This window comes from Blennius ocellaris (assembly GCF_963422515.1).
Source record: "Blennius ocellaris genome assembly, chromosome: 23".
Lineage (NCBI taxonomy): Eukaryota > Metazoa > Chordata > Actinopteri > Blenniiformes > Blenniidae > Blennius > Blennius ocellaris.
In genome coordinates, this window is record NC_137672.1 from 19100062 (window position 1) to 19126593 (window position 26532).

Here is a 26532-nt window from a genome sequence, read left to right on the forward strand (position 1 = left end):
TAGCTACGGGAAGGTACTCGACAAAATGAAGGCAAAAAAATCCTGCAAAATAAAAGCTTACATTTCAAATTTATTTCATTAAAGTAGGATTTTCGAGAACAAGCTAATAAAAGTTGAACCAGATCGTAGTTAAATAGAATACTTTCAGTCGAAATGTTTTTTTTTCTACTTAATTACACGGGAAACTTCAGTTTAACAAGCTGGAGTGCGGCTGCACCTCCTCCGTCCACCAGGCGGCAGTAGTGAGTCACTGCACCACCCACTGGGGCAAAGTGGTACTACAGCGGCCGTGGCTAGCTTGTTTTAAAAAAAAAAAGGGTTTGAACAGGAAGCAACCAACCGTTAGCTACCCACCAAACTCTGGTCCCGAAACTCCACGACTCATTATTTACAAAAAAACAAAAATAAAAATAAAAAGGTGGAATAGAAAAACGGAACAAAGTGCTGTCGGTCTCTTTTTCTCAAGTTGGTCGTCAAACGACACCGGGAGGCGAATCGCAGTCCATGCTAGCTACAACGTGGCTTCAGTTGCGATTTATTTCAGACAAACCTTCTCCGCGTCGGCCGGGGGCGGAGCCTGAGTGGAGGGGGTGGGTGGTGGGGGTGAAGCTCCGCCCACTGGTCCCGGGCCGGGCGGCGCTAGTCGGGCATGTCGATGCAGAGTTTGGGCGGCGGGACGAAGTACTTCCCGGGGCTCTGCGTGATGACCACGCCCGTCTTCTTGTGGAACATGGGCGCGATCTTGGGCGGCGGCGGCTCGGGGACGGGCGGGTCGTCGGCCGCCTCGGGGTCCTCGCTGCGCTGCAGGTCGTACGACACGTTGCCGTACTCACGCAGGAAGGGGAGGAGCTCCAGCAGGAAGTGGCAGAAGTCCTTACGGATCCCGAACCACCCTGGCGGGAAGGGGAAATCGGTTTCGACATCTTGCGCTTGACGTCTACCGACGGCGCCACAGCGCCCCCGGTGGACAGGAGGGGTCGGACACTGGCACTTTATGGTTGTTTGGAAATAAATGTCCCTTCAAAGTACTTTATTATGAAGGTGTTACTATACTTTTAATTCATTTTTCACTGAAATCCACCACTTTTGATGTTTTCACTAATTGACATGCATCATTTTTTATCAACATCCTCGTTAATTTTTTTTTTTGCCAAGAATAAATAAAATGGAAAGCTTGAAAATTAAACGTTCAGATTCAACAAACTACAGGAAATTGTCCGAAATTAAAATACAAAAAAAGAAGCTTATTAAATGACAACTTTAGTCCCTTTAATTCAATTTTAAATCAGAAAATGTCAAATTTCAGTTAGTTAAAAATTAAGGAATTTTTTCAAAGAATGTAATTTTAAAAACATCCACATTTATTTTCCCCAAATATCAGAGAAAAATCTGCAAACTTTGGGGGAAAAAAGGAGAATTTCAGATCAAAAATAAACCAAAAGTCCCTTGAATTCAAGTTTAGACCAGAAAATGTCAAACTTCAGGCGCAGCAGTTAAACCCTGACTGAAAGTGAAGGAGATGAAGGAGATGAAAGAGATCAGGACTCACAGTGGTTCCCCCCCTTCTGGCCGAAGGTGGTGGCCATGAGCGTGAGCAGCGACAACCACAGGGGGACGAACACACACACATAGCTCAGGCTGTTGTGTTTGTCCGGCTTGTCCAGCTTGTGCACCAGCAGGATCTACACACACACACACACACACACACACACACACACACACACACACACACACACACACACACACACACACACACACACACACACACACACACACACACACACACACACACACACACACACACACACACACACACACACACTATTGTTGTCCACGTGTGGTTTCACTACTAAAAACACCAACAGCGCCACCTCGGGGCCTGGTGTGTTTCTGCCGTTGCCGTGGAAACGAAGCAGCAACAAGATCAAACTCAACACACACACACACACACACACACACACTCTTCTACACACACACACACACACACACACACACACACACACACACACACACACACACACACACACACACACACACACACACACACACACACACACTCTTCTACACACACACACACACACACTCTTCTACACACACACGCACACTCTTCTACGCACACACACGCACACACACTCTTCTACACACACACACACTCCTCCATACACACACACTTCTACACACACACACACTCCTCCATACACACACACACACTCTTCTCCATACACACACACACACATACTCTTCTACATAAACACACACACACACACACACACACACACACACACACACACACACACACACACACACACACACACACACACACACACACACACACACACACACACACACACACAGTTGCCCTAACCCACACATACACACACACTAACCCTAACCCACACACACACCAACCCTAAACCTAACACACACACACACACACACACACACACACACACACACACACACACACACACACACACACACACACACACACACACACACTCTTCTACACACACACACACACTAACCCTAAACCTAACACACACACACACAGTTGCCCTAACCCACACATACACACACACTAACCCTAACCCACACACACACACACACACACACACACACACCCTAAACCTAACACACACACACCTCGAAGGTGAGCAGCGGCACCACGATGGTCATCCAGCTGATCGCCATGGTGATGTGTGTGCGTCGCTGCTCGGCGATGATGTCGATGGAGCGGAGGAAGAGGACGGACCAGATGATGTAATAGAGGACGACCAGGCAGAGGAAGGACATGAGGATCCACAGCGGGACGCAGACCACCTGCAGGGAGGACACAGGTTCTAGTCCCAACGGGCTGGAAGCTCCGACCGCTGGGTTCAGCTGGATGCTAACAGCTAAACCTGCTAACTGCGCTTTAAGGGCTAAACCTGCTAACTGCGCTCTAAGGGCTAAACCTGCTAACTGCGCTCTAAGGGCTAAACCTGCTAACAGCGCTTTAAGGGCTAAACCTGCTAACTGCGCTTTAAGGGCTAAACCTGCTAACTGCGCTCTAAGGGCTAAACCTGCTAACTGCGCTTTAAGGGCTAAACCTGCTAACTGCGCTTTAAGGGCTAAACCTGCTAACTGCGCTTTAAGGGCTAAACCTGCTAACAGCGCTTTAAGGGCTAAACCTGCTAACTGTGCTTTAAGGGCTAAACCTGCTAACAGCGCTTTAAGGGCTAAACCTGCTAACAGCGCTTTAAGGGCTAAACCTGCTAACAGCGCTTTAAGGGCTAAAACAGCCAAGTCGACTGAAACTGTTCAAATAGCAAAAATGTCTAAAAAAAATTTTTTTTAAATAGCTCAACATGCTAAAAAAAAATACCGAAAATTTTAAGTAACTAAAATGGCGAAAAGAGCTAATAGTGCCAAAAGGGCTGAAAGAATTAAAATATGCTAAAAGTGCCAAATAAAACAACTGAACGTGCTGGATAGCATCTAAATGTGCTAAAGCTAAAAAGAAAAAACTTAAAATGGTTTAACATGCTAAAAGATCCACAACACGTGATAAAACAGCTAAAAAGAAAACTAAAATCGCTAAAAAAAATCCTGAAAGAGCTACAAGTACTAAAAGTCAAAAGTTAAAAAGCTTCAATGTGAAACAGGAAACTGTGGTTTAGCTAAAAACAAGTTTCCGCGGGAAGCGAAGCGGCGCTTTTATCTCCGGACGACTCGATTTGAAGGTTAGGGTTAGCTGAAACGACTTCTATCATAGGAAAACGGCGGCGCGGGATGATGACATCACACCGGGCGCAGGATGATGACATCACACAGGGCGGGGGATGATGACATCACACCGGGCGGGGGATGATGACATCACACAGGGCGCGGGATGATGACATCACACAGGGCGCAGGATGATGACATCACACAGGGCGGAGGATGATGACATCACACAGGGCGTGAAGGCGACTCACCAGCCACGGCCAGTTGATGATCTCGTCCAGTTTCAGAGCGATGAAGATGAACTGCAGGATGTTGACTGAACACAGAACCTCCAGCTGAGGAAGAGGAGGAGGAGGAGGAGGAGGAGGAGGAGGAGGAAGAGGGTCACTGCCTCACATAACATGTAATCTGATTACATTTCTCCCACACCTGCAACAAAGCAGCCCGACAGAATTGATTTCATGAGCTCGTGGCTCTCCAGCGCCCCCGGTGGCGCCGCCCGGACTCTCACCTGATTAGTAACAAATAAACTTTATGCTTACATTTTAATTCAGATTTTTAAAAATCTAAAAACACCTTGAATTCCCCCACAAAAATACACATAATTATTTATTATTTTATCGCTAAAAATACTCGCATTTATAAAATATAGAGTAAAAATGGTTAAACTAAATAATTTTAAAATAATTTTTCCGAGGAAAAGAACAACGGAAAAGAAGAAAAATAAAAAAGGAGGCATAAAGAAGAAAAAGTGTAGTATTGCTAAAAGTACAGCGGGTAGAAATAGTTAAATATCTAAAGTGATAAAACACATTAAACAATTTTAAATAAAAATCTGTAAAAATGGCTCCAAGAGCTAAACGTGTAAACAAATAGAAGTAAATTCTACCCTGAATGCTCTAGGAATTTATTTTTGAAAAATGTTTTCTGTAATTTCAGCAATTTAACTTTTAATTTGGCGGGAGCGGTTAGAAATAGTTAAATATCCAAAGTGATAAAATACCCACAAAAAAATGTGAATCTGTAAAAATGGCTCCAAGAGCTAAAAATGTAAACAAGTAGAAGCAAATTCTAACACTTGAGGAATTTATTTTTGAAAGTTTTGTAATTTCAGCGATTTAACTTTTAATTTGGTGGAAAACTGTAAAACAAAATTTAAAAAAAACTCCGATATAAACGACAAAATTCCTAAAAAGTCCAAAACAAAAAAGGCTTTTATTTTTTATCTTAACAAAAATAAAAGCCCCGCCAGCAGCGCCACTGACGCGGTAACGAGGTGTTTTCCGGCGCGGCCGACAGGAAGCACTCACCTCCAGCGAGCGGTCGTGCCTGAAGCCCCAGACGCACGCCGCCACGGAGACGGGCGAGACGAAGAAGAGCGGCATGAAGACGAGCAGCCAGAAGTAGCTTCCCCGCGACACGCGGTCGCACACCAGCACCTCGAACATGAGCAGCAGCACGTGGAGCCCCACGGCGATCAGCATGGCCTTGAACTCCACACACGTCTCGCCCTCCGCCCTGGGGACACGCAGACCGCCGTCACCGCCCGCAGGCCACGCCCACAACACACGAGAGGCCCCGCCCACAACGCAACTTGAAGCTACCGTAATATCTGGACTATTGAGCCGAAAACACCGAATTTAAAAAACAAAAGGTCGGAGTTACGTGATGCACCTGAACGCATCGCGGAACTCCGCCCACAGCGCAGCCCGGCAGAGAACTTGAAGTTACCGTAATATCTGGACTATTGAGCTGAAAATACCGAATTTAAAAAACAAAAGGTCGGAGTTACGTGATGCACCTGAACGCATCGCGTAACTCCGCCCACAGCGCAGCCCGGCAGAGAACTTGAAACTACCGTAATATCTGGACTATTGAGCTGAAAACACCGAATTTAAAAAACAAAAGGTCGGCGTTACGTGATGCACCTGAACGCATCGCGGAACTCCGCCCACAGCGCAGCCCGGCAGAGAACTTGAAACTACCGTAATATCTGGACTATTGAGCTGAAAACACCGAATTTAAAAAACAAAAGGTCAGAGTTACGTGATGCACCTGAACGCATCACGGAACTCCGCCCACAGCGCAGCCCGGCAGAGAACTTGAAGCTACCGTAATATCTGGACTGTTGAGCCCAAAACACCGAATTTAAAAAACAAAAGGTCGGAGTTACGTGATGCACCTGAACGCATCGTGGAACTCCGCCCACAGCGCAGCCCGGCGGAGAACTTGAAGCTACCGTCATATCTGGACTGTTGAGCCGAAAACACTAAGTTTAAAAAACAAAGGTCGGAGTTACGTGATGCACCTGAACGCATCGCCCAGGTAACGCAGAGCTCATCAGCACGTAAAAATCCACGAAAAAAGTAGTAGTTCATCATAGTATGGGAATTAAGGTAAATGTTTGTTTTCAAGACGTATACCGAGGACAGAAACTCTACGACGCGTCCTGGTCATGTGATCACGTAGCAGTTCTGCACATGCTCAGTCGAGACAGCGGCTTGAAATAGTTAAATATCTAAAGTGATAAAATACAATCACACAATAAAAAATCTGTAAAAATGGCTCCAAGAGCTAAAAATGTAAACAAATAGAAGTAAATTCGACCCTGAATGCTTTGGGAATTTATTTTTGAAAGTTTTGTAATTTCAGCAATTAACTTTTAATTTGGTGTAAATTTCAACAAAAAAAAAAAAGAAAAAAAAAAAAGCTCCGATATAAACGACAAAATTCCTCCAAAAAGTCCGAAACAAAAAGGCTTTTATTTTTTATCTTAACAAAATTAAAAGCGCCTTGAAAATGTTTATTGTCCTGGTCATGTGATCACGTAGCAGTTCTGCACATGCTCAGTAGAGACAACCAGAACACTGTTTTCACTCCCAGCCCTTATTCTCCCGGGGCTTGGGGCTTTTATTGTGACAGTCACCGTCAATAACAATCCACCAGAATGTCAGCGTAGGAGCCCTCGGCTGCCGTTAAGACGACGCCCCCTGCTGGGGGGGGGTGGGGTGTGTACCTGTACTGGGGGTTGTGGGCCCAGACGCCGGTGCCCACCGAGGCCCCGATGACCACCAGCAGCTTCCACAGCCATATGGGGGTGAACACGGCCCAGTAGCTCCACTGCAGCACGCCGTCCAGCCGCAGCGACAGCAGAACGGAGAACAGCAGCAGGCAGGAGTAGATCAGGAACTTACTGTGGGGAACCAACCAGTCAGGGTCACTATGGGAGACGCACCCACACGCTTTGGAAGGACGAGTACTGACCTTCAGCTTCCTGCCGATACTGAGTATCGATACCAATACTCACCTTTAGCTTCCTACCAATACCAAGTACTTCCTTCAGCTTCCTGCCGATACAGAGTACTGATACCGAGCACCGATACTGAGTACTGACCTTCAGCTTCCTGCTGGTACCGAGTACCGATACCGAGTACCGATACTGAGTACCAACCTTCAGCTTCCTGCCAATAACAAGTACTAACTTTAGCTTCCTGCCGATAACAAGTACTAACCTTCAGCTTCCTGCCGATACCGAGTACTGATACCGAGTACTAACCTTCAGCTTCCTGCCGATAACAAGTACTAACTTTAGCTTCCTGCCGATAACAAGTACTAACCTTCAGCTTCCTGGCGATAACTAGTATTAACCTTTATCTACCTGCCCATAACGAGTACTAACGTTTATTTACCTGCCGATAACAAGTACTAACCTTCAGCTTCCTGCCGATAACAAGTACTAACCTTCAGCTTCCTGCCGATACCGAGTACTGATACCGAGTACTAACCTTCAGCTTCCTGACCATAACAAGTACTAACCTTTAGCTTCCTGCCGATACAGAGTACCAATACCAATATTCACCTTTATCTACCTGCCGATACTAAGTACTTCCCTCAGTTTCCTGCCGGTACAGAGTACTTATTAAATGCCATTACAGTCTTATTCATTCACAAGCAAACGATACATGGAGGCGAAGCATAGCCTTGAACCGCCTCCATGCCGACCCTACAGTATCGACCCTACAGTATCTACACTACAGTATCTACACTACAGTATCGACCCTACAGTATCTACACTACAGTATCTACACTCACCATCTACAACCATTATTATTTATCCGACTTAATTCTGATAAAAAACAACCAAACTACAAAAAGCTGCGGCCGTTTAAACACTTTAATAATATAAAACATCACGTTACTTCCGGCAGAAAGACAAAACTTTAATTTAATGTTCACTCAGGATCATAATTTCAATACGAACGCTTTCAAAACCGGAAGTAGAACATGAGCACGAGAAAATGTCACAATATTATCCTGCACTCAAGTTTATCATCTGAATTACCTGGTAACTGTTAAAACACTGCTTAAATACTATATCTGCTATAGAAGCTTTTTATTCGACTATTGTAGCTTTAATGTAATTTAAATATATTTATGTTAGGAGACTGTAAATATTACTTCACCCGAAACAAGCAGAGCGACAATCAAAACTCGCTTTCTCCCCATGCAAACAACAAATAATACATAAAAGGGTTTAAATAGACGCAGCAGATGGATGAGAGAATGTAAATAAGGTTTTTATAATCATGAATTAAACCAAGGTCTCGTTAGCTTATCTTAGCAGGCCTCGTTAGCCCGCTGTCAGAACTCGCCACTCAATAAAGGCTGTATGTAAATGTTCATTCCGGTAGTATAGACACAATATAACTTCACATTTTAACGTTTGTGCGCTTCTTGTGCAGGGAAAGCAGAGCGAACCATGCTGCAGCAGCTAGCTCCGCTGAGCTAAAGGCTAAGCTAAAAGCTAACCTGGGGTTGAAGTCCTGGAAGAGCCCTCGGAGATTCATGTTGCGGGAAGAAGCCGGGCGGCTAGCCGACGTTAGAGTCCCCCGTGGTGTCCGACCGGAGCGGGTCGCATGGTGCTGTCTGTGCGGGCTGAGGAGCCGCTCCAACCGGGATCATTCCGGGCTCCGCGCTGACCCGAATGTTTGGTTGTTTAGGTTTTTTTTTTTTTCTCCAACGACTTCTAGTCACGTGACCAAACGAAAAGAGCCGAGCGTCACCGAAAGATCTCGGAGAGCCGAACTTATCAACGAAAGCCGAAGTCTAACGAAGAGAGCCGAAGGGCAGCCGATCACCTTGAAAAGAGCCGAAAGCTACCGAATTTTCCCGAAGAGTCCCCGATCAGCTTGAAAAGAGCCGAAAGTTACCGAATGACCCCGAAGAGCCCCCGATAAGCTTGAAGAGAGCCGAAAGTTACCGAATGACCCCGAAGAGCACCCGATCAGCTTGGAAAGGGCCGAAAGTTACCGAATGACCCCGAAGAGTCCCCGATCAGCTTGAAGAGAGCCGAAAGTTACCGAATGACCCCGAAGAGACCCGAAGGGCACCCGATCAGCTTGATAAGTGGCGAAAGTTACCGAATTATCCCGAAGAGAGCCGAACTGACAGGCTGGATATCGTTGTATTATTAGAAAACAATGAGCGATGTCTGTATTTCAATACTCCAACCAACATGGTGGTTATGGTTGAATATGTGCAGAATACTGATGTAATTATTAAAAACAAACATCCTGTGCATAAAAATTGGGATTTTTCAGGGAGACTTTTTCCTTCAACTTTATTACACAATAAAACTTTTCAGAAAAAGAAAGACAAAAACAGGTAAAACATTATTCATATTCATTTGTAGAGTTTCTGTGCTTCTCGTCCAGCCGCTCACACTGAATGACGACATGGCAGATTGGAACTTGAGCTTTATTACAATAAAAAAATACATCGATGGAGACGAGAGGACGACGTTGAAACATAAAACTGGGGGGGCCCGGGGGGGGGGGGGGGGGGGGGGGGGCTCTCCTCCAGCGACGCTGCAAAGAATGACTAGAAGCTTTAAAAAAAAACAAAAACAATCCTCTGATGTTTTCCCGCCACGTTGAATCTTCCCCTTCACCACTTCAGCAACAGTTCAAAGTGACGACTGGTCGTCATGGAAACGACACGTCAGTCTGAAACGAAGCCCGATGACGGGTTCTGCTGGAGGTTCTGGTAATATTTCTGAGACGGGGAGACAAGATGGAGACATGAGGGTGTGAGTGTGTGTGTGTGTGTGTGTGTGTGTGTGTGTGTGTGTGTGTGTGTGTGTGTGTGTGTGTGTGTGTGTGTGTGTGTGTGTGTGTGTGTGTGTGTGTGTGTGTGTGTGTGTGTGTGTGTGTGTGTGTGTGTGTGTACCTGCAGGTTGTCGTAGTGCCTCTTGGTGCTGCAGTGGACGTTCTTGGCGGTGTTCTCCTTCAGGTAGAAGACGGAGCAGAGGTTGCAGAAGAATCCGGCTTTGGAGACGACGAACTCCTGACCTGCAGGAGGAAGGAGACAAATTACACTGTGAGTACCACTGTGTGACGTGTGTGTGCGACCATACCTGTGACTGTGTGACGTGTGTGTGCGACCATACCTGTACCTGTGACTGTGTGACGTTGTGTGTGTGAATCACAATTCATGTACGACTGTGTAAGATTGTTTGTGCAAGTGTGCGAGATTGTGTGTACGTCAGCGTACGACTGTGTGTACGTCAGCGTACGACTGTTCATACGTCAGCGTACGACTGTGTACGTCAGCGTACGACTGTTCATACGTCAGCGTACGACTGTGTACGTCAGCGTACGACTGTGTAAGATTGTTTGTGCGAGTGTGCGAGATTGTGCGTATGTCAGCGTACGACTGTGTGTACGTCAGCGTACGACTGTGTGTACGTCAGTGTACGACTGTAAGATTGTTTGTGCGAGTGTGCGAGATTGTGTGTACGTCAGCGTACGACTGTTCGTACGTCAGCGTACGACTGTGTGTACGTCAGCGTACGACTGTTCATACGTCAGCGTACGACTGTGTACGTCAGCGTACGACTGTGTACGTCAGCGTACGACTGTTCATACGTCAGCGTACGACTGTATACGTCAGCGTACGACTGTGAAAGATTGTTTGTGCGAGTGTGCGAGATTGTGCGTATGTCAGCGTACGACTGTGTGTACGTCAGCGTACGACTGTGTGTACGTCAGTGTACGACTGTAAGATTGTTTGTGCGAGTGTGCGAGATTGTGCGTATGTCAGCGTACGACTGTTCATACGTCAGCGTACGACTGTGTGTACGTCAGCGTACGACTGTGTACGTCAGCGTACGACTGTTCATACGTCAGCGTACGACTGTTCATACGTCAGCGTACGACTGTGTACGACTGTGTAAGATTGTTTGTGCGAGTGTGCGAGATTGTGCGTATGTCAGCGTACGACTGTGTGTACGTCAGCGTACGACTGTGTGTACGTCAGTGTACGACTGTAAGATTGTTTGTGTGAGTGTGCGAGATTGTGCGTATGTCAGCGTACGACTGTTCATACGTCAGCGTACGACTGTGTGTACGTCAGCGTACGACTGTGTGTACGTCAGCGTACGACTGTTCATACGTCAGCGTACGACTGTTCATACGTCAGCGTACGACTGTGTACGTCAGCGTACGACTGTGTACGACTGTGTAAGATTGTTTGTGCGAGTGTGCGAGATTGTGCGTATGTCAGCGTACGACTGTGTGTACGTCAGCGTACGACTGTGTACGTCAGCGTACGACTGTGTACGTCAGCATACGACTGTGTGTACGTCAGCGTACGACTGTGTGTACGTCAGCGTACGACTGTTTGACTGCGTACGTCAGCTCGTACATCTGCGTACGACTGTTCGTATGTCAGTGTACGACAGTGTACGTCTCACCCAGAGGATTCCCGGCGCAGAACGGCGGCAGGCTGAAGTTCGTGTCGCCAGACGGGGACTGAGAGCGCGAACGCTTCGCTGCAGGTCCGACGAGCTGCTGAAGTCGTTTCCCGCCCACTGAGGAAGAGGAGGAAGATGAAGATGAAGATGAAGAGGAAGAACAGAACAAGCAGAAAGAAGAAAGGAAAAAGAATGAAGTATATAATACCTGGACCTTCAGCACTGCTCCATGCCTCCTGCGTCGTGACCGTCGGCCTATCAGGAGCCTCGCCGGGGGCGGAGCCGGCCTCTGATTGGTCCACGACCGACTTGGCGGGGCCGGTCTCTGATTGGTCCACGGTGGACGGGGCGGGACCGGTCTCTGATTGGTCCACGGTGGACGGGGCGGGACCGGTCTCTGATTGGTCCACGGTGGACGGGGCGGGACCGGCCTCTGATTGGTCCACGGTGGACGGGGCGGGACCGGTCTCTGATTGGACCGGAGCGGGATCGGCCTCTGATTGGACCGGAGCGGGACCGGCCTCTGATTGGACCGGAGCGGGACCGGCCTCTGATTGGACCGGAGCGGGACCAGCCTCTGATTGGACCGGAGCGGGACCGGCCTCTGATTGGACCGGAGCCGTCGGCTCAGGAGAGTCTTTACTGCCTGTGAGGCTCTCGTGCTGCCCCCTGCTGGACCGTCGGACCACTGCAGGACACACACACACACACACACACACACACACACACACACACACACACACACACACACACACACACACACACACACACACACACACACACACACACACACACACACACACACACACACACACACACACACACACACACACACACACAGTTAGTTTCTATGCCCTACGATGAATGACCTCCATATGAAACATCTCCGTCTCCATGGCGACGCACTCACAGTTACCGGGGGTGTGTTTGTTCTTCTTCCTGGGCCGTCCCCTCTTCCTGGTGGGCGGAGCTTCCTCTCCTCCCACCTCGTCCACCATGACGAAGCTGCTCTCCTCTGAAACAGGAAGTCACAATGGGGTTTGACAGAAATGCATTGTGGGAGACTTGGTTACGCTTTTAAGATCTTGCCGATTCCAAACGCTGAAAAGAACGATAATGTCCGTTTCTAAACTTGTGAGGTCATCATGACATCACAGACCAGGGCCGGTAGAGTCGGACTGAACAGACACACCTGCATCGTCTGTGTGTTTGCGTTTTGCAGCGGTGGACTGAGCTTCATCGTTGTTCTCCTCTTCCTCACCAACCGTCTGAAAGGTAAACACAAACGACTCCGGCATCAGTGTGTGGAAAATACCAACCTGTCTGTGTACGGCCGTCTGTGTACGACCGTCTGTGTACGACCGACTGTGTACGACCGACTGTGTACGATTGTCTATGTACGATTGTCTATGTACGACTGTTTATGTACGACCGTCTATGTATGACCGTCTATGTACGACTGTTTATGTACGACTGTCTATGTACGACCGTCTATGTACGACTGTTTATGTACGACTGTCTACGTATGACTGTGTGTATGACCGTCTATGTACGACTGTCTACGTATGACTGTCTATGTACGACTGTTTATGTACGACTGTCTACGTACGACTGTCTACGTACGACTGTCTACGTATGACCGTCTATGTACGACTGTCTATGTACGACTGTTTATGTACGACTGTTTATGTATGACTGTTTATGTACGACTGTTTATGTACGACTGTCTATGTACGACTGTCTATGTACGACTGTTTATGTACGACTGTTTATGTACGACTGTCTACGTATGACTGTGTGTATGACCGTCTATGTACGACTGTCTACGTATGACTGTCTATGTACGACTGTCTATGTACGACTGTATATGTACGACTGTCTATGTACGACTGTCTATGTACGACTGTCTATGTACGACTGTTTATGTACGACCGTCGATGTACGACTGTTTATGTACGATTGTCTACGTACGACTGTGTGTATGACCGTCTATGTACGACTGTCTATGACTGTGTGACTGAGTCTTTGTCCGACTGACAGCGTATGACACACAGACTGACCTCCGAGTCCTGGGGCCTCTCCTCTGATTGGCTCTCGGGGCTGGGTGGGCGGGGCCCCGCCTTCCTGTCGTCCTCGTCTTCTTCCACGATCTCGTCCAGGGTGACGAGGGTCTGCAGCTCCTCCTCCTCCTCCTCCTCCGGACCCTCGTCTGCCCCCACCTCGTCCAGGGTCACCAGGTCCTGGGGGTCCACCTCCACCTCCTCCTCCCTCTCCTCCCTCTCCCTGCTCCTCCTCTCCTCCCTCTCCCTGCTCCTCCTCTCCTCCTGCCTCTGCTTGGCGGCAGCCTGTCTCTTCTGCAGCTCCTCCTCCTCGGCGGTGTCGTCGGGGTACTCCTCCTCCTCCTCGCTCACCTCCTCCAGGCTCACCAGGGCGCTGGACGCCGCCTCCTTGCCCCCGCGGGGTCTCTGTTTCGTCCCACCGGGGGACGAGTGTTGGGACTCCGAGTCGTCCCCCCCCCCCACCTCCTCCTCCACGCCGCCGTCCCCCGTCTGGTCCTCGGTCGGCGTTCCTCGTGTCTCTAGACCTTCCTGGTCGGCAGGAATCTCGTCTTTTGTCTCACCGCCGTCCTCCGTCCCTCTGCTGGACGCCTCCGTGGTCGTAGGGTCTTCTTGGACCTGGTCGTCGTCGACGGAGTCCACGATCTTGTACACTGGCTCTTCCTCCTCCTCCTCCTCCTCCTCTACGTCTTTGGGAGACTTTGTCTCACCATCGTTTTCAGGAAGGGTCGGTTTCTTCGTATTTCCAGACTCGTCTGTAGGAACCTCCTCTTCCAAGGAGTCGACCACCTGATAGAGTTCTTCTTCTTCCTCCTCTTCTTCTTTTCCCTTGGATTTATTGTCGATGTCGTCTTTTAAAGCCGCAATTCTTTTCTGAGTCGCTCTACCCTTCTTCCTGGGTCTCCCCCTCTTTGCCTTCTGTCCCGTTGTGGGACGCTCGTCCTGAACGACGTCCTCCTCCACGGAGTCTAAGATTTCGTAGGAGGCCTCCTCGCTCTTCTTCGGTGGTGTGCTCTCTTTGGAGGGCGTTTTCTCTCGGCTCCTGACCGGCGTCTTCCTCTTCGGTGGCGTCTCGTCGGGGGAATCCGTCTTCGGTGTCTTACCTCTCCGTCCCCTGGTAGATCTCGTGGCGACGCTCGTCTCGTCTCCGGCGGAGTCTTTGTTCTCGGCTTTCTCAGATGTTCCCGCGTGATCCGGAGGTTTGTCTTTGTTTCCTCTGGTGCTTCTTCTTCTTCTGGCAGACTTTTCTGTTTCAGAAGCATCCAGATCCGTTTCTTCCTTTACAGAATCTGCAGCTTCACAGATCGTCTCCTCTGTGCCTCTTCTTGGCTCGCGGTCCGATTTAATTGGCGATTTCTCTTTTTGTTCAGCTTCAGAAGTTCTGGACCTCCGGCCACTTTTTCTCGGTGGCCCCTCCTCCTCCACCTCCTTCTTCACTGTTGAATCTTGTTTCCTGGTTCGTCTTTTCTTGGTTTCTGGCTCTGTTGTCTGCTGTTCGTCCACAGAATCGATGACCTGGTAGGCCTCCTCCTCCTCCTCCTCCTCCTCCTCCTCCTCCTCTTCTTCTTCTTTCGTGGGTTTGACGTCTGCTTCTCCTGTCTGATCTTTGGAAGTTTCCCCTTTCTGTCCAGAGTCTTCAGTTTCTGTCTGATCGCCAGTTGAAAGTGTTCGGTCAGTCGTGTCTCTGTCGTTTGATACTAGATCATCACTGTTGTTTTGTTCTGAATCGTTTCCTTCACTTGGTTTTTCTCTGGTTTTCTCGTCACCACTTGAATCCAACACTTGACTCTCATCTGCAGATTCGTCAGTCTTGTTGACGACTTGAAGTTCGTCTTCCTCGTTCGTCACCGTCGAACCTTCATCTTTGCCCAGTTGAAGGTTTTGCTGAAGGGCAGCTGCCTGGTCTTCGGTCCCTTCGTCCTGTACTTTCTCAGAAGCATCCATCTCTCCCTCCCTGCTCTCCTCGGGGCCGACTGGGTCTTCATCTCCAACGCTGTCCAAGACCTGAAAGCCTCCGTCAGCCTCGTTCTGCTCAAGCTCGGGTTCTCGTGTTTGGATTTCGGCGTCGCCATTCGAGTTCCCCTCCTCGTCCAACCATACCTCCGGCTCGTCGCCAATTGAATCGAGGACCTGGTAATTTCCCGTTTCATCTTTTTTCTCGTCGTTCTTTGACTCTGTCGGTGTGTCGTCTTTAAGATCGGCCTCCCGACGCCGGCTTCGCCCCGTCGGCTCTGATCGCTGACCCTCTGCAGGCCGAGGCATCTCTGGTGCTTCTGCTTGAGAGTCTGACTCAACACTTTGTGCTGAGCTGCCCTCTGCTGACACCTTGTGGCCAGACTGTGCCACTGCACTGTGTGAGGACGCCCTGGCTGAACGGACTGGACGACTTGAGGATGAAGATTGTGACTCTCTGAGCGGAGACTTTGCCTCGAGGGGCTGAGCTTTGTGAGCAGGAGAGGAGGAGGAGGAGGAGGACGAGGAGGGCTTGGTGGGGGGTCTGGTCGACGCTCCCAAGTCTTTTTGCTTTCTAGGCGACACGGACGTGGAGCCTGAAGACGAGGCCTGCTTGGGGGAGGCTTTACAGGCCTTCGAATGAGAGGAAGATGAGGTGGAGGCGGAGCTCTGCTGACCTCTCAGTCGGGACGACTGTCTTGACGGAGCGCGGCGGCCTTCCGGCTTGTCGGCTGCGTCTTCTGCGTCGCAACCGACTTCGTCAACGGTGACAAAGTCCTCGAAGTTGAAATTCAGCTCATCGAACTCAAAGGCCGGAGGGAAAACGCGATCTCGACCGTAATCCCGACCCTGGATAGAGAGGAAACAACGGCCATTGGCGTCACGTCTGAGCATCTGACTGTACGATCGCCAAGTGAGCTCCGACAGGCGGGAAAAGAAAAAAAACACTCACCTTTTTTTGCGTCGAGCCTTTACTTTCTCCGCTGCTTGCGTCTTTTTTGCAGGAGCGCTGAAAACAAACATTCATCACAGAGTCAGTCGGCTTACAGGAAACCGGGAAACCTAACGTCTCGTACGGACGGTCACATGTTCCGCTCAATTACGGTCCTAAAAAATGGCCAAGTGAGCCGGGTTAGTTTTACACTGCTGACGATGTGTTGTTGCAATAGTAATCCTACTCCGATTTTAGTCCGGTGTTGACGTGGGCGCAGACTCAAGAGTCTATCGGCAACCGGTACAAGTGGTGCCCCGTGTGAGGTCACTGCGCTATTTGGTCCCCAAAGAGCCTTCTTGTTCTCTGGGTAGGATTACTATTACTACTATGAATATTCAAGTATATGCAAGAAATTAGCAGCTTTTCAATTATGTTGAATTATGTATTTACACCACTATTTTTGTGCACCAACTTCTGACTTTTGCCCAGTTTTCAGTTGAAACGTAGGAGGGGGCGGAGCTTCACCTGTCCTCCCTGCGCTCCGGCCTGTCGGCTCAGCCGGTGCTCGTGAACCGCAGCGGCTATCGCTCGGAACACATCCTCGCCCATGTTCAGAAACGTCGCCTCGCCGCCCTCAGACTGGACCGGTGGTTGACCGCCGGCGGGGGTCGCCTTCGGCTCGTCTTTGGTTGTCATCTCCTCAGCGGTGGAGTCGGCGTGGCCTCCCCCCTGGTGCTGTGGCGGTTCTGCGGTGACGGCTTCAGGAGCTGGAGCCGCGGGTCCAGGGGGATCTGAAGGGGTGGTGGGTCCAGGGGGAGCTGAAGGGGTGGTGGGTCCAGGGGGAGCTGAAGGGGTGGTGGAGGGTCCAGGGGGAGCTGAAGGGGTGGTGGGTCCAGGGGGAGCTGAAGGGGTGGTGGGTCCAGCGGGAGCTGAAGGGGTGGAGGGTCCAGGGGGAGCTGAAGGGGTGGTGGGTCCAGGGGGAGCTGAAGGGGTGGTGGAGGGTCCAGGGGGAGCTGAAGGGGTGGAGGGTCCAGGGGGAGCTGAAGGGGTGGTGGAGGGTCCAGGGGGAGCTGAAGGGGTGGTGGAGGGTCCAGGGGGAGGTGAGTGAGCGGTCTTGGGTTCAGGAGCTGGAGCCACGGGTCCAGGGGGGGCTGAAGGGGTGGTCTTGGGATCAGGAGGAGCTGAAGGAGCGGTGGAGGGTCCAGGAGGAGCTGAAGAAGTGGCGGCGGGTCCAGGAGGAGCTGTGGTGGGTCCAGGAGGAGCTGAAGGAGCGGTGGAGGGTCCAGGAGGAGCTGAAGAAGTGGCGGCGGGTCCAGGAGGAGCTGTGGTGGGTCCAGGAGGAGCTGAAGGAGCGGTGGAGGGTCCAGGAGGAGCTGAAGGAGCAGTGGTGGGTCCAGGAGGAGCTGAAGGAGCGGTGGAGGGTCCAGGAGGAGCTGAAGGAGCAGTGGTGGGTCCAGGAGGAGCTGAAGGAGCAGTGGTGGGTCCAGGAGGAGCTGAAGGAGCTGTGGTGGGTCCAGGAGGAGCTGTGGCGGGTCCAGGAGGAGCGGTGGTGGGTCCAGGAGGAGCTGTGGCGGGTCCAGGAGGAGCGGTGGTGGGTCCAGGAGGAGCTGAAGGAGCGGTGGAGGGTCCAGGAGGAGCTGAAGGAGCAGCGGCAGTGCTGGACTCCTCCTGGTCCGGGTTTTCAGGTGGATGCGATGCTGGTTGGTCCGTCAGGGTGATCCGGGTCTCCATGGAGTCTTGGAGGCGTTGATTCAGACTCTTCACACTGGAAGTAAACATCAAAGAAAACGAGCTGAACAGGAACTGTCACGCTTTTATCCTTTCATATCGTCAATGAGTTACTATGATGAGTTACACACACACACACACACACACACACACACACACACACACACACACACACACACACACACACACACACACACACACACACACACACACACACACACACACACACACACACACACACACACACACACACACACACACACACACACACACACACACGTATTTAGTGTGATTTAATATCAGTGGACACTGAAACCTCATAAGTTCAGGGAAACGAGGACAAACAACAGCACTCACCTCTCAAAACGCAGAACTAGATCCCTGTGAGGAGGAAGAAGAACCATGAGAACCGTCGTGGCAGAAAACACAACAACAATAAAACAGAAAAACAAACGGTTCTCTCAGCGATCGCTGGCTTTCACACGGCAAAACTTTCACCGAGTCCTGGCAGGTCTGTTTCCATGACAACGGGGCTCGGAGCCGCTGAAAACACAACTTTGTGAAAAAGCTCGGCGACTTGTTAAATATGCTCACGAGACTGTCTTTTTGAAAATGGCTAAAAGTGCAACTTTATAAAAAAAAAAGCTCCAACTCCCGTCTCCATGGAAATGGGGGGAAAATCACAACTTTTTGAAAGCAGTTAAAAAGGCCCCTGATGGCGTCTCGTAGTTCTGCACATGCTCAGTAGAGACCAGCACTTCTGCACATGCTCAGTAGAGACTAGTAGTTCTGCACATGCTCAGTAGAGACTAGTAGTTCTGCACATGCTCAGTAGAGACTAGTAGTTCTGCACATGCTCAGTAGAGACCAGCAGTTCTACACATGCTCAGTAGAGACCAGCAGTTCTACACATGCTCAGTAGAGACCAGCAGTTCTACACATGCTCAGTAGAGACCAGCAGTTCTGCACATGCTCAGTAGAGACCAGCACTTCTGCACATGCTCAGTAGAGACCAGCACTTCTGCACATGCTCAGTAGAGACTATTAGTTCTGCACATGCTCAGTAGAGACTAGTAGTTCTGCACATGCTCAGTAGAGACTAGTAGTTCTGCACATGCTCAGTAGAGACTAGTAGTTCTGCACATGCTCAGTAGAGATTAGTAGTTCTACACATGCTCAGTAGAGACTAGTAGTTCTGCACATGCTCAGTAGAGACCAGTAGTTCTGCACATGCTCAGTAGAGACCAGTAGTTCTGCACATGCTCAGTAGTGACCAGCACTTCTGCACATGCTCAGTAGAGACTAGTAGTTCTGTACATGCTCAGTAGACTAGTAGTTCTGCACATGCTCAGTAGAGACCAGCAGTTCTACACATGCTCAGTAGAGACTAGTAGTTCTGTACATGCTCAGTAGAGACTAGTAGTTCTACACATGCTCAGTAGAGACCAGCACTTCAGCACATGCTCAGTAGAGACTAGTAGTTCTGCACATGCTCAGTAGAGACTAGTAGTTCTACACATGCTCAGTAGAGACCAGCAGTTCTACACATGCTCAGTAGAGACTAGTAGTTCTGCACATGCTCAGTAGAGACCAGCACTTCTGCACATGCTCAGTAGAGACTAGTCGTTCTGCACATGCTCAGTAGAGACTAGTAGTTCTGCACATGCTCAGTAGAGACTAGTAGTTCTGCACATGCTCAGTAGAGACTAGTAGTTCTGCACATGCTCAGTAGAGATTAGTAGTTCTACACATGCTCAGTAGAGACTAGTAGTTCTGCACATGCTCAGTAGAGACTAGTAGTTCTGTACATGCTCAGTAGACTAGTAGTTCTGCACATGCTCAGTAGAGACCAGCAGTTCTACACATGCTCAGTAGAGACTAGTAGTTCTGTACATGCTCAGTAGAGACTAGTAGTTCTACACATGCTCAGTAGAGACCAGCACTTCAGCACATGCTCAGTAGAGACTAGTAGTTCTGCACATGCTCAGTAGAGACTAGTAGTTCTACACATGCTCAGTAGAGACCAGCAGTTCTACACATGCTCAGTAGAGACTAGTAGTTCTGCACATGCTCAGTAGAGACCAGCACTTCTGCACATGCTCAGTAGAGACTAGTCGTTCTGCACATGCTCAGTAGAGACTAGTAGTTCTGCACATGCTCAGTAGAGACTAGTAGTTCTGCACATGCTCAGTAGAGACAGTCAGAACAAAGTGTCACGACTCTCCACATTGTCCACATCCCTCTGGGACCTGGTGCTTTTATTTTGACGGGTGGCGTGTCCACGAGAGCGAGCGTAGAGAAACACTCACCACTTCTCCGTGGAGGGCAGCCGGCCCAGCGACGGCGCCCTCTCCAGCACGTGGGCCACGCCGCCGGGGCTGGACAGCTCCAGGACGACCTGGAGGACGGAACCAAGGAGAGCGTTTCTGTGACCACTGTCTGGTTTCCATGACGACTCAGCACAGCTTTAGAAATCAGTGTTTTGGGAGTCTTGCTAGGTAAAAAAAGACGCCCGCAGTATGGAGAGCAACAAAGAGTCAGAAGGGCAGAGATCTTCTTCACCGCCCAGTTTCAGTCAAAGTTAAAGTGGGCGGCTACATTTTCACACACACACACATACAACAAGCAGGTTAACCCTTCGGGGCCTGGAGCATTCTGTGCCGTTTTTCCACTACAATTGATTTTTCCTTCATATCTCAGATATAAAATCCTTAAACTTTGCCTTTTTTGGTGTCATTTTGTTCAGGACAACCTCATAAATGCATTTCTGAAGTATTTTCATCACTTTGGCATACTGTATTAAAACAGTGGATCTAAAAACACCATAAAATTACAAATTCGGCTGGTAAAAACACATTTATTGACTATAAAAGTCACAGACATGGTTAACGAATCATTTTGTTTACTTGTAAAGTAAATCTATACTATAATTAACTAAAATGTATCAAAACAGGACTGAACAAACAGTTCTATACAGATATTTACAGTGAAATAGAAGCACTGCCTCAGGCGTTTTTTGTAAAACTATTTACAAAAGGTCACACATTTTTCCTCATATCTCCGCTTTTATTTGGGCGATCAACATCATTTAAAAACAAGCTTGTAGTTTTATACCTGCGCTTTCGACACGGATTGAAACGCTGGACCAGACGACGCCGCGCTGTGACTCTACTGCCTTTTCAGACGGTCATGTGACGAGGACGCACCGGCGCGTCCTCAGAGGGTTAACACTGGTTCCCAGGCCTGTGTGTGTGTGTGTGTGTGTGTGTGGTGTTACACTTCTATGTGGTTCCCACAGTTGAAGCAGGAGTCTCAGATAAGACGTCCCCCGGCCCGGAGGCCAGAGACCTTGAAGAGTCTCAGAGTGTGGTGCAGTTTCAACAATACAAAGACTGGTGGCCTTGCAGGTGTGGAACAGTGAACAGTGGTTAGAATAGACATGCATGAATCAATGTTAATTCCCATTATATCAAGTACTAACAAGAAGGCCGTTGCTGGGCTAATCCCCCGCCGGAGGGCTTTATATTTTCTCCCAAAGCCAGCTCTAAGGCAGCACACTTGGTACACTAGAGGGTGTTCCATGGGTCCTAGTAGATCATTATGTAGAATCTGAAAGGTCTTCTTCATAAGCTATGTCAAAATACGTCTCCAGAGCCCAAAAGGTGTTTTTATGCTACTTAGTGACCCTGTGACCTGATATGCAAATGAGGTCATGGTCACGATGGTGCCCCTTCTCCCCAGGTGGAGTGTCCATGTGTGAAGTTTGGTGACTGTGGGCCCAGGAACTGCTGAGAAATGAGGAGAAATGTTTATATGAAAATACATGTATTGTGCAAGCATGACGAGCAAACTTCAGACCCTACCGATCTTCAAGGTCAAGGTCAAGGTCACTTGGTGTACTGGAGGTTGTCCCTGGAGTGTGTATCATGTGTGTATAAAATTTCAGAGCCCTAGCTCAAAAACCTAGGCCTCCAGAGCCCAAAATGTGTTTTTAAGCACTTCGTGACCCTGTGACCTACTTAATATGCAAATTAGGTCACGGTCACCATAGTATCCCTTCCCCCTCTGAGATGTATCCACATGTGAAGTTTGGTCACTGTGGGCCCAGGGGTTGCCGAGATATAGGTAGAAACGTTCGAACGGACGTACGGACGTACGGAGACTGTTTCAAGACCCCCCTTCGGGGCCTATCAGCCACGGCGGGGGATAACAATTAACATAAAGTACAAATTCACCCAACATTCCCTCCTGATTATGGTTGATGAACGCCAAAATTACTCCTCGGTCACATGCTGCAACTTTTGTCAGATTTTCTACAACACGGTCATTTTCATAGCATCTTCATCATTTTACACATCGTCAAGCAACAAATCGGCATTCCAAAAGTTACCCCGAGTGTAAGTGAGCGTCTCCACATCTGCAGCTGAGGTCATAGAAACGGTCTGCTATGAATTATGTCGAAAGGCGTCAGTCCGGTTTCACCGCTTGGCGTTATTATTCTCATTAACTAACATTTTAAAGGTTCAAGCCCAACACATTGTCATATTCTGACCAGGAGACGATGTCTGCAGAGAAACAAAAAGTACCTCCTATGTAAGGCATCTGTTCCTGCCTCCAATCAAATGAAGGGTGTCTATGATATATTTGGGCGATGCTGGTTGGGAGTATAAATATATACATTTTCGTTTCTTATTATGCGATCATAAAATTAAATCAATTAAATATGTAAAACTAAAAAAAACTTTTAAAAAATGGTCACAGGGTGCCGGAAGCTTCCATGACGACAGAGCATGACATGGGAGCGTATCGTTTCCACGACGACAAGGGAGCATATCGTTTCCACGACGACAAGGGAACATATCGTTTCCACAACAAGAGAGCATATCGTTTCCACGACAACAAGGGAGCATATCGTTTCCACGACGACAAGGGAGCATATCGTTTCCACGACGACAAGGGAACATATCGTTTCCACAACAAGGGAACATATCGTTTCCACGACAACAAGGGAGCATATCGTTTCCACGACAACAAGGGAGCATATCGTTTCCACGACGACATGGGAGCACATCGTTTCCACGACAACAAGGGAGCATATCGTTTCCACGACGACATGGGAGCATATCGTTTCCACGACGACAAGGGAGCATATCGTTTCCACGACGACAAGGGAACATATCGTTTCCACAACAAGAGAGCATATCGTTTCCACGACAACAAGGGAGCATATCGTTTCCACGACGACAAGGGAGCATATCGTTTCCACGACGACAAGGGAACATATCGTTTCCACAACAAGGGAACATATCGTTTCCACGACAACAAGGGAGCATATCGTTTCCACGACAACAAGGGAGCATATCGTTTCCACGACGACATGGGAGCACATCGTTTCCACGACAACAAGGGAGCATATCGTTTCCACGACGACATGGGAGCATATCGTTTCCACGACAACAAGGGAGCATATCGTTTCCACGACGACATGGGAGCAAATCGTTTCCACGACGACAAGGGAGCATATCGTTTCCACGACGACAAGGGAGCGTATCGTTTCCACGATGACAAGGGAGCAAATCGTTTCCACGACGACATGGGAGCATATCGTTTCCACGACGACAAGGGAACAAATCGTTTCCACGACGACATGGGAGCATATCGTTTCCACGACGACAAGGGAGCATATCGTTTCCACGACGACATGGGAGCAAATCGTTTCCACGACAACAAGGGAGCATATCGTTTCCACGACGACAAGGGAGCATATCGTTTCCACGACGACAAGGGAGCATATCGTTTCCACGACGACATGGGAGCGTATCGTTTGCACGACAACAAGGGAGCACATCGTTTGCACGACGACAAGGGAGCGTATCGTTTCCACGACGACAAGGGAGCGTATCGTTTCCACGACGACAAGGGAGCAAATCGTTTCCACGACGACAAGGGAGCAAATCGTTTCCACGACGACAAGGGAGCATATTCTTTCCACGACAACATGGGAGCATATTGTTTCCACGACGACGCGGGAGCGTGCCGTTTCCACGACAACAAAGAACAAAAATGGCGAGTTTTCAGGTGTTAGCGCGGCCGTACCCTGTTAGCCAGCGGCAGGAAGCTGAGGACGGACGCCACGGCCGTCACCTCGGTCAGGATGGCCCTGATGACAGCCAGAGACACCCGAGACACCTCCACGACGAGCAGACGGTCCTCCAGTGCGTCCGGCTCCGGAACCCGCTGGACAAAACAACAACAACAACAACAACAACAACAACAGCAGCAGTTAGCGTCAAGGAGCGGACGAGCCAAACGGAAGGGCTGCTTCCATGTGTTGGGCTGACGAGACTCACGGCGTAGCTCCACTCCATCAGACGCCGGAACATCGTCTCCTGCAGAAACATCACATCGTCGTTACAACACGTCGTTACGAATCGTCACATTTGTTGGGAAAAGAAACAGACTTTTCCTGCATTTATAGCTTGGAAATGTGTCTCGGTACAGTCGTCAGTGGGTTCCTTCAAGGCCTCTACCGTCCTGTACCACGAACGTTCTACCAGTGTTTCCTCAGACAAGCAGACTATTTAACATATTAGTAAATGTTAAACCTCTTAAAGTCCCAGTGAAATGAAGGTTCCACCTCCAGAACCCTCTGGTGTCTCTTCTAGAACGTTTTCCTGCTAACTGGCTGAAGGTAAAATGTTAAAACACGACAATCTGAGAGAAAATAGCCGATAAACGGCGCTATTTCCTCTGCTGGGCGGAGCTTCTGACAATAACAGAGTGACATCACGAGTTGTGCACACGCCCAAGTTGTGTTTACATTATGGAGGATCAGAGTTTTGACCACGAAGAGGCTGAATTGAACCATATTTCATCATCATGGTCATTTCAAACCCAGTGATTGATGAAGAAGACACAGAAGGTGGTTCTGCCATCGGTGACCCCGTCTGGAACATGTTTGAGGAAGCAGGAGACGCTTCGTCCTCCATTCGTCCTCGTCTCCTCGCCTCAGCAGCCGCCACTTTTCACCTTTGAGGCTTTGAGGCTCCTGACTTTTGGCAGAACGACCGGCTTCCTGGATCCAACACGTCCAAGAGCTAGAAGACTGAATCACCGGAGACGAGTCCAGGTGTTACTTGATCGTCTACTAGCCGCCGGAGCTAGCGGCTAGCCGCGCAAGCTAACGGCTAGCCGCTAACGGCTAGCCGCTAACGGCTAGCCGCTCCCGGCCGCCCGTGCTCCTTTCCTCCTCTCTGGTCTCTTCCAGGCTCAATCTTTCATCAAGGCTCATAAAACACCGACTATAACTTCAAAACACTGTAAAAACTTGATATTGAAGAGGAAACAAGCCGATATAAACACAACAGATGGAGATCTGCACAACTCGTGATGTCACACATAGGCTCCGCCCACGAAGAAGGATTCCCCCGACTTCCTCGGCTGGAGATTCAAAATTCAAATAACTTTGTTATGCGACAACAGTGGTGGGGCAGAGTCGGAGGAACCTTACAAGTAGAACCCCAACTATCGTTCTTGGTAAAGCAGTGTGTTACATTTCACTGGGACTTTAAAGTGAAAGTCTCTCCTCCAGGTTCCCGGCGTCCCCCCCCCCCCCCGCTACAGGTCCCCCTACCTCACTGTAGCCAGGATTCATGTCCTCCAGCACCATGTGGACTTGGGCAAGGCCTTTGTCCTGCTCAAGGCTGATGATGTGCAATCCGATGAAGTCGCGGCAGGCGTCCCAGCTGTGGAAGTGGACGAACGCCTGGAGGCAAAGGGAACGGCGTCACACGGCGCCACTGCGGCCACAGCGGCGGCGGCGGCGTGGGCGCGGCTCCTCACCCGCCTCTGCAGCGGCAGCACCGTCACGTTGTAGTACAGCGAGCGCAGGTTCTGCTCGGGGAGGCAAGGCCGCGCCATCTGGGCGATCTTCTCGTGCCTGTAGCCCTCCGGCGGCAGATACGTGACCATGGCGGTGTAGACGGCGGCGTCCCAGCGCTCGGCGCTCTGGTGGACAGAGACAGACGCCACACCTGAACCTTCCGCCTCTTCTTGAGGTCAACAGCGACTGGAAAGTGTTTCAAAACAAAATGGTTCTTACCTCAAGTTCTCTCAGGCTCCCGATCGTCTGGAACGCTGCGAAGCAGAAAACAGTCATTTGATTCAAGTCATGTTTTGTTTCCGAGTGTGACGACATAGAAGCATCATGTTTCCATGACAACTCAGCAGGACATGTTTCCATGACGACATGGAAGGTCATATTTCTCCAACAACTGAGCATTACAACATGGAAGCATGGCGTTTCCACGACGACACAGAAGCATCGTGTTTCCATGACGACACGGAAGCATCGTGTTTCCATGACGACACAGAAGCATCATGTTTCCATGACGACAGAAGCA

At 49.5% G+C, this 26532-nt stretch overlaps 2 protein-coding genes across 6 annotated transcripts in view; both read right to left on the bottom strand.

Moving 5' to 3' along the window:
* Positions 1 to 50: 50 nt before the first annotated feature.
* Positions 51 to 8707, bottom strand: tmem185 (transmembrane protein 185). Its single transcript, XM_080519108.1, has 7 exons — positions 8515 to 8707; positions 6722 to 6898; positions 5016 to 5223; positions 3957 to 4040; positions 2644 to 2820; positions 1550 to 1682; positions 51 to 893 (listed from the first exon to the last, which is right to left on the bottom strand). The coding sequence occupies exons 1-7, from the start codon at positions 8550 to 8552 to the stop codon at positions 640 to 642; spliced, it is 1071 nt and encodes a 356-aa protein (XP_080375234.1). The 5' UTR covers positions 8553 to 8707; the 3' UTR covers positions 51 to 639.
* A 668-nt stretch (positions 8708 to 9375) lies between these two features.
* LOC308146857 (uncharacterized protein) overlaps positions 9376 to 26532 on the bottom strand; it is a 43345-nt gene continuing 26188 nt past the window's right edge. For 2 of the 5 annotated variants that reach the window (XM_080518818.1, XM_080518816.1), the window contains exons 18-33: positions 26232 to 26266; positions 25973 to 26137; positions 25764 to 25895; positions 24481 to 24519; positions 24227 to 24367; positions 20440 to 20528; positions 18488 to 18511; positions 16928 to 18167; positions 16421 to 16477; positions 13519 to 16317; positions 12651 to 12726; positions 12369 to 12473; positions 11667 to 12146; positions 11459 to 11575; positions 9934 to 10055; positions 9376 to 9759 (exon numbers count right to left, since the gene is read on the bottom strand). In XM_080518818.1, the coding sequence (XP_080374944.1) occupies positions 9706 to 9759; positions 9934 to 10055; positions 11459 to 11575; positions 11667 to 12146; positions 12369 to 12473; positions 12651 to 12726; positions 13519 to 16317; positions 16421 to 16477; positions 16928 to 18167; positions 18488 to 18511; positions 20440 to 20528; positions 24227 to 24367; positions 24481 to 24519; positions 25764 to 25895; positions 25973 to 26137; positions 26232 to 26266 (5675 nt within the window). In that variant the 3' untranslated portion in view covers positions 9376 to 9705. Of the gene's footprint in view, positions 9760 to 9933; positions 10056 to 11458; positions 11576 to 11666; positions 12147 to 12368; positions 12474 to 12650; positions 12727 to 13518; positions 16318 to 16420; positions 16478 to 16927; positions 18195 to 18487; positions 18512 to 20439; positions 20529 to 24226; positions 24368 to 24480; positions 24520 to 25763; positions 25896 to 25972; positions 26138 to 26231; positions 26267 to 26532 lie in introns of all 5 variants that reach the window. The other 3 variants (XM_080518820.1, XM_080518819.1, XM_080518817.1) reach the window with 3 other exon arrangements.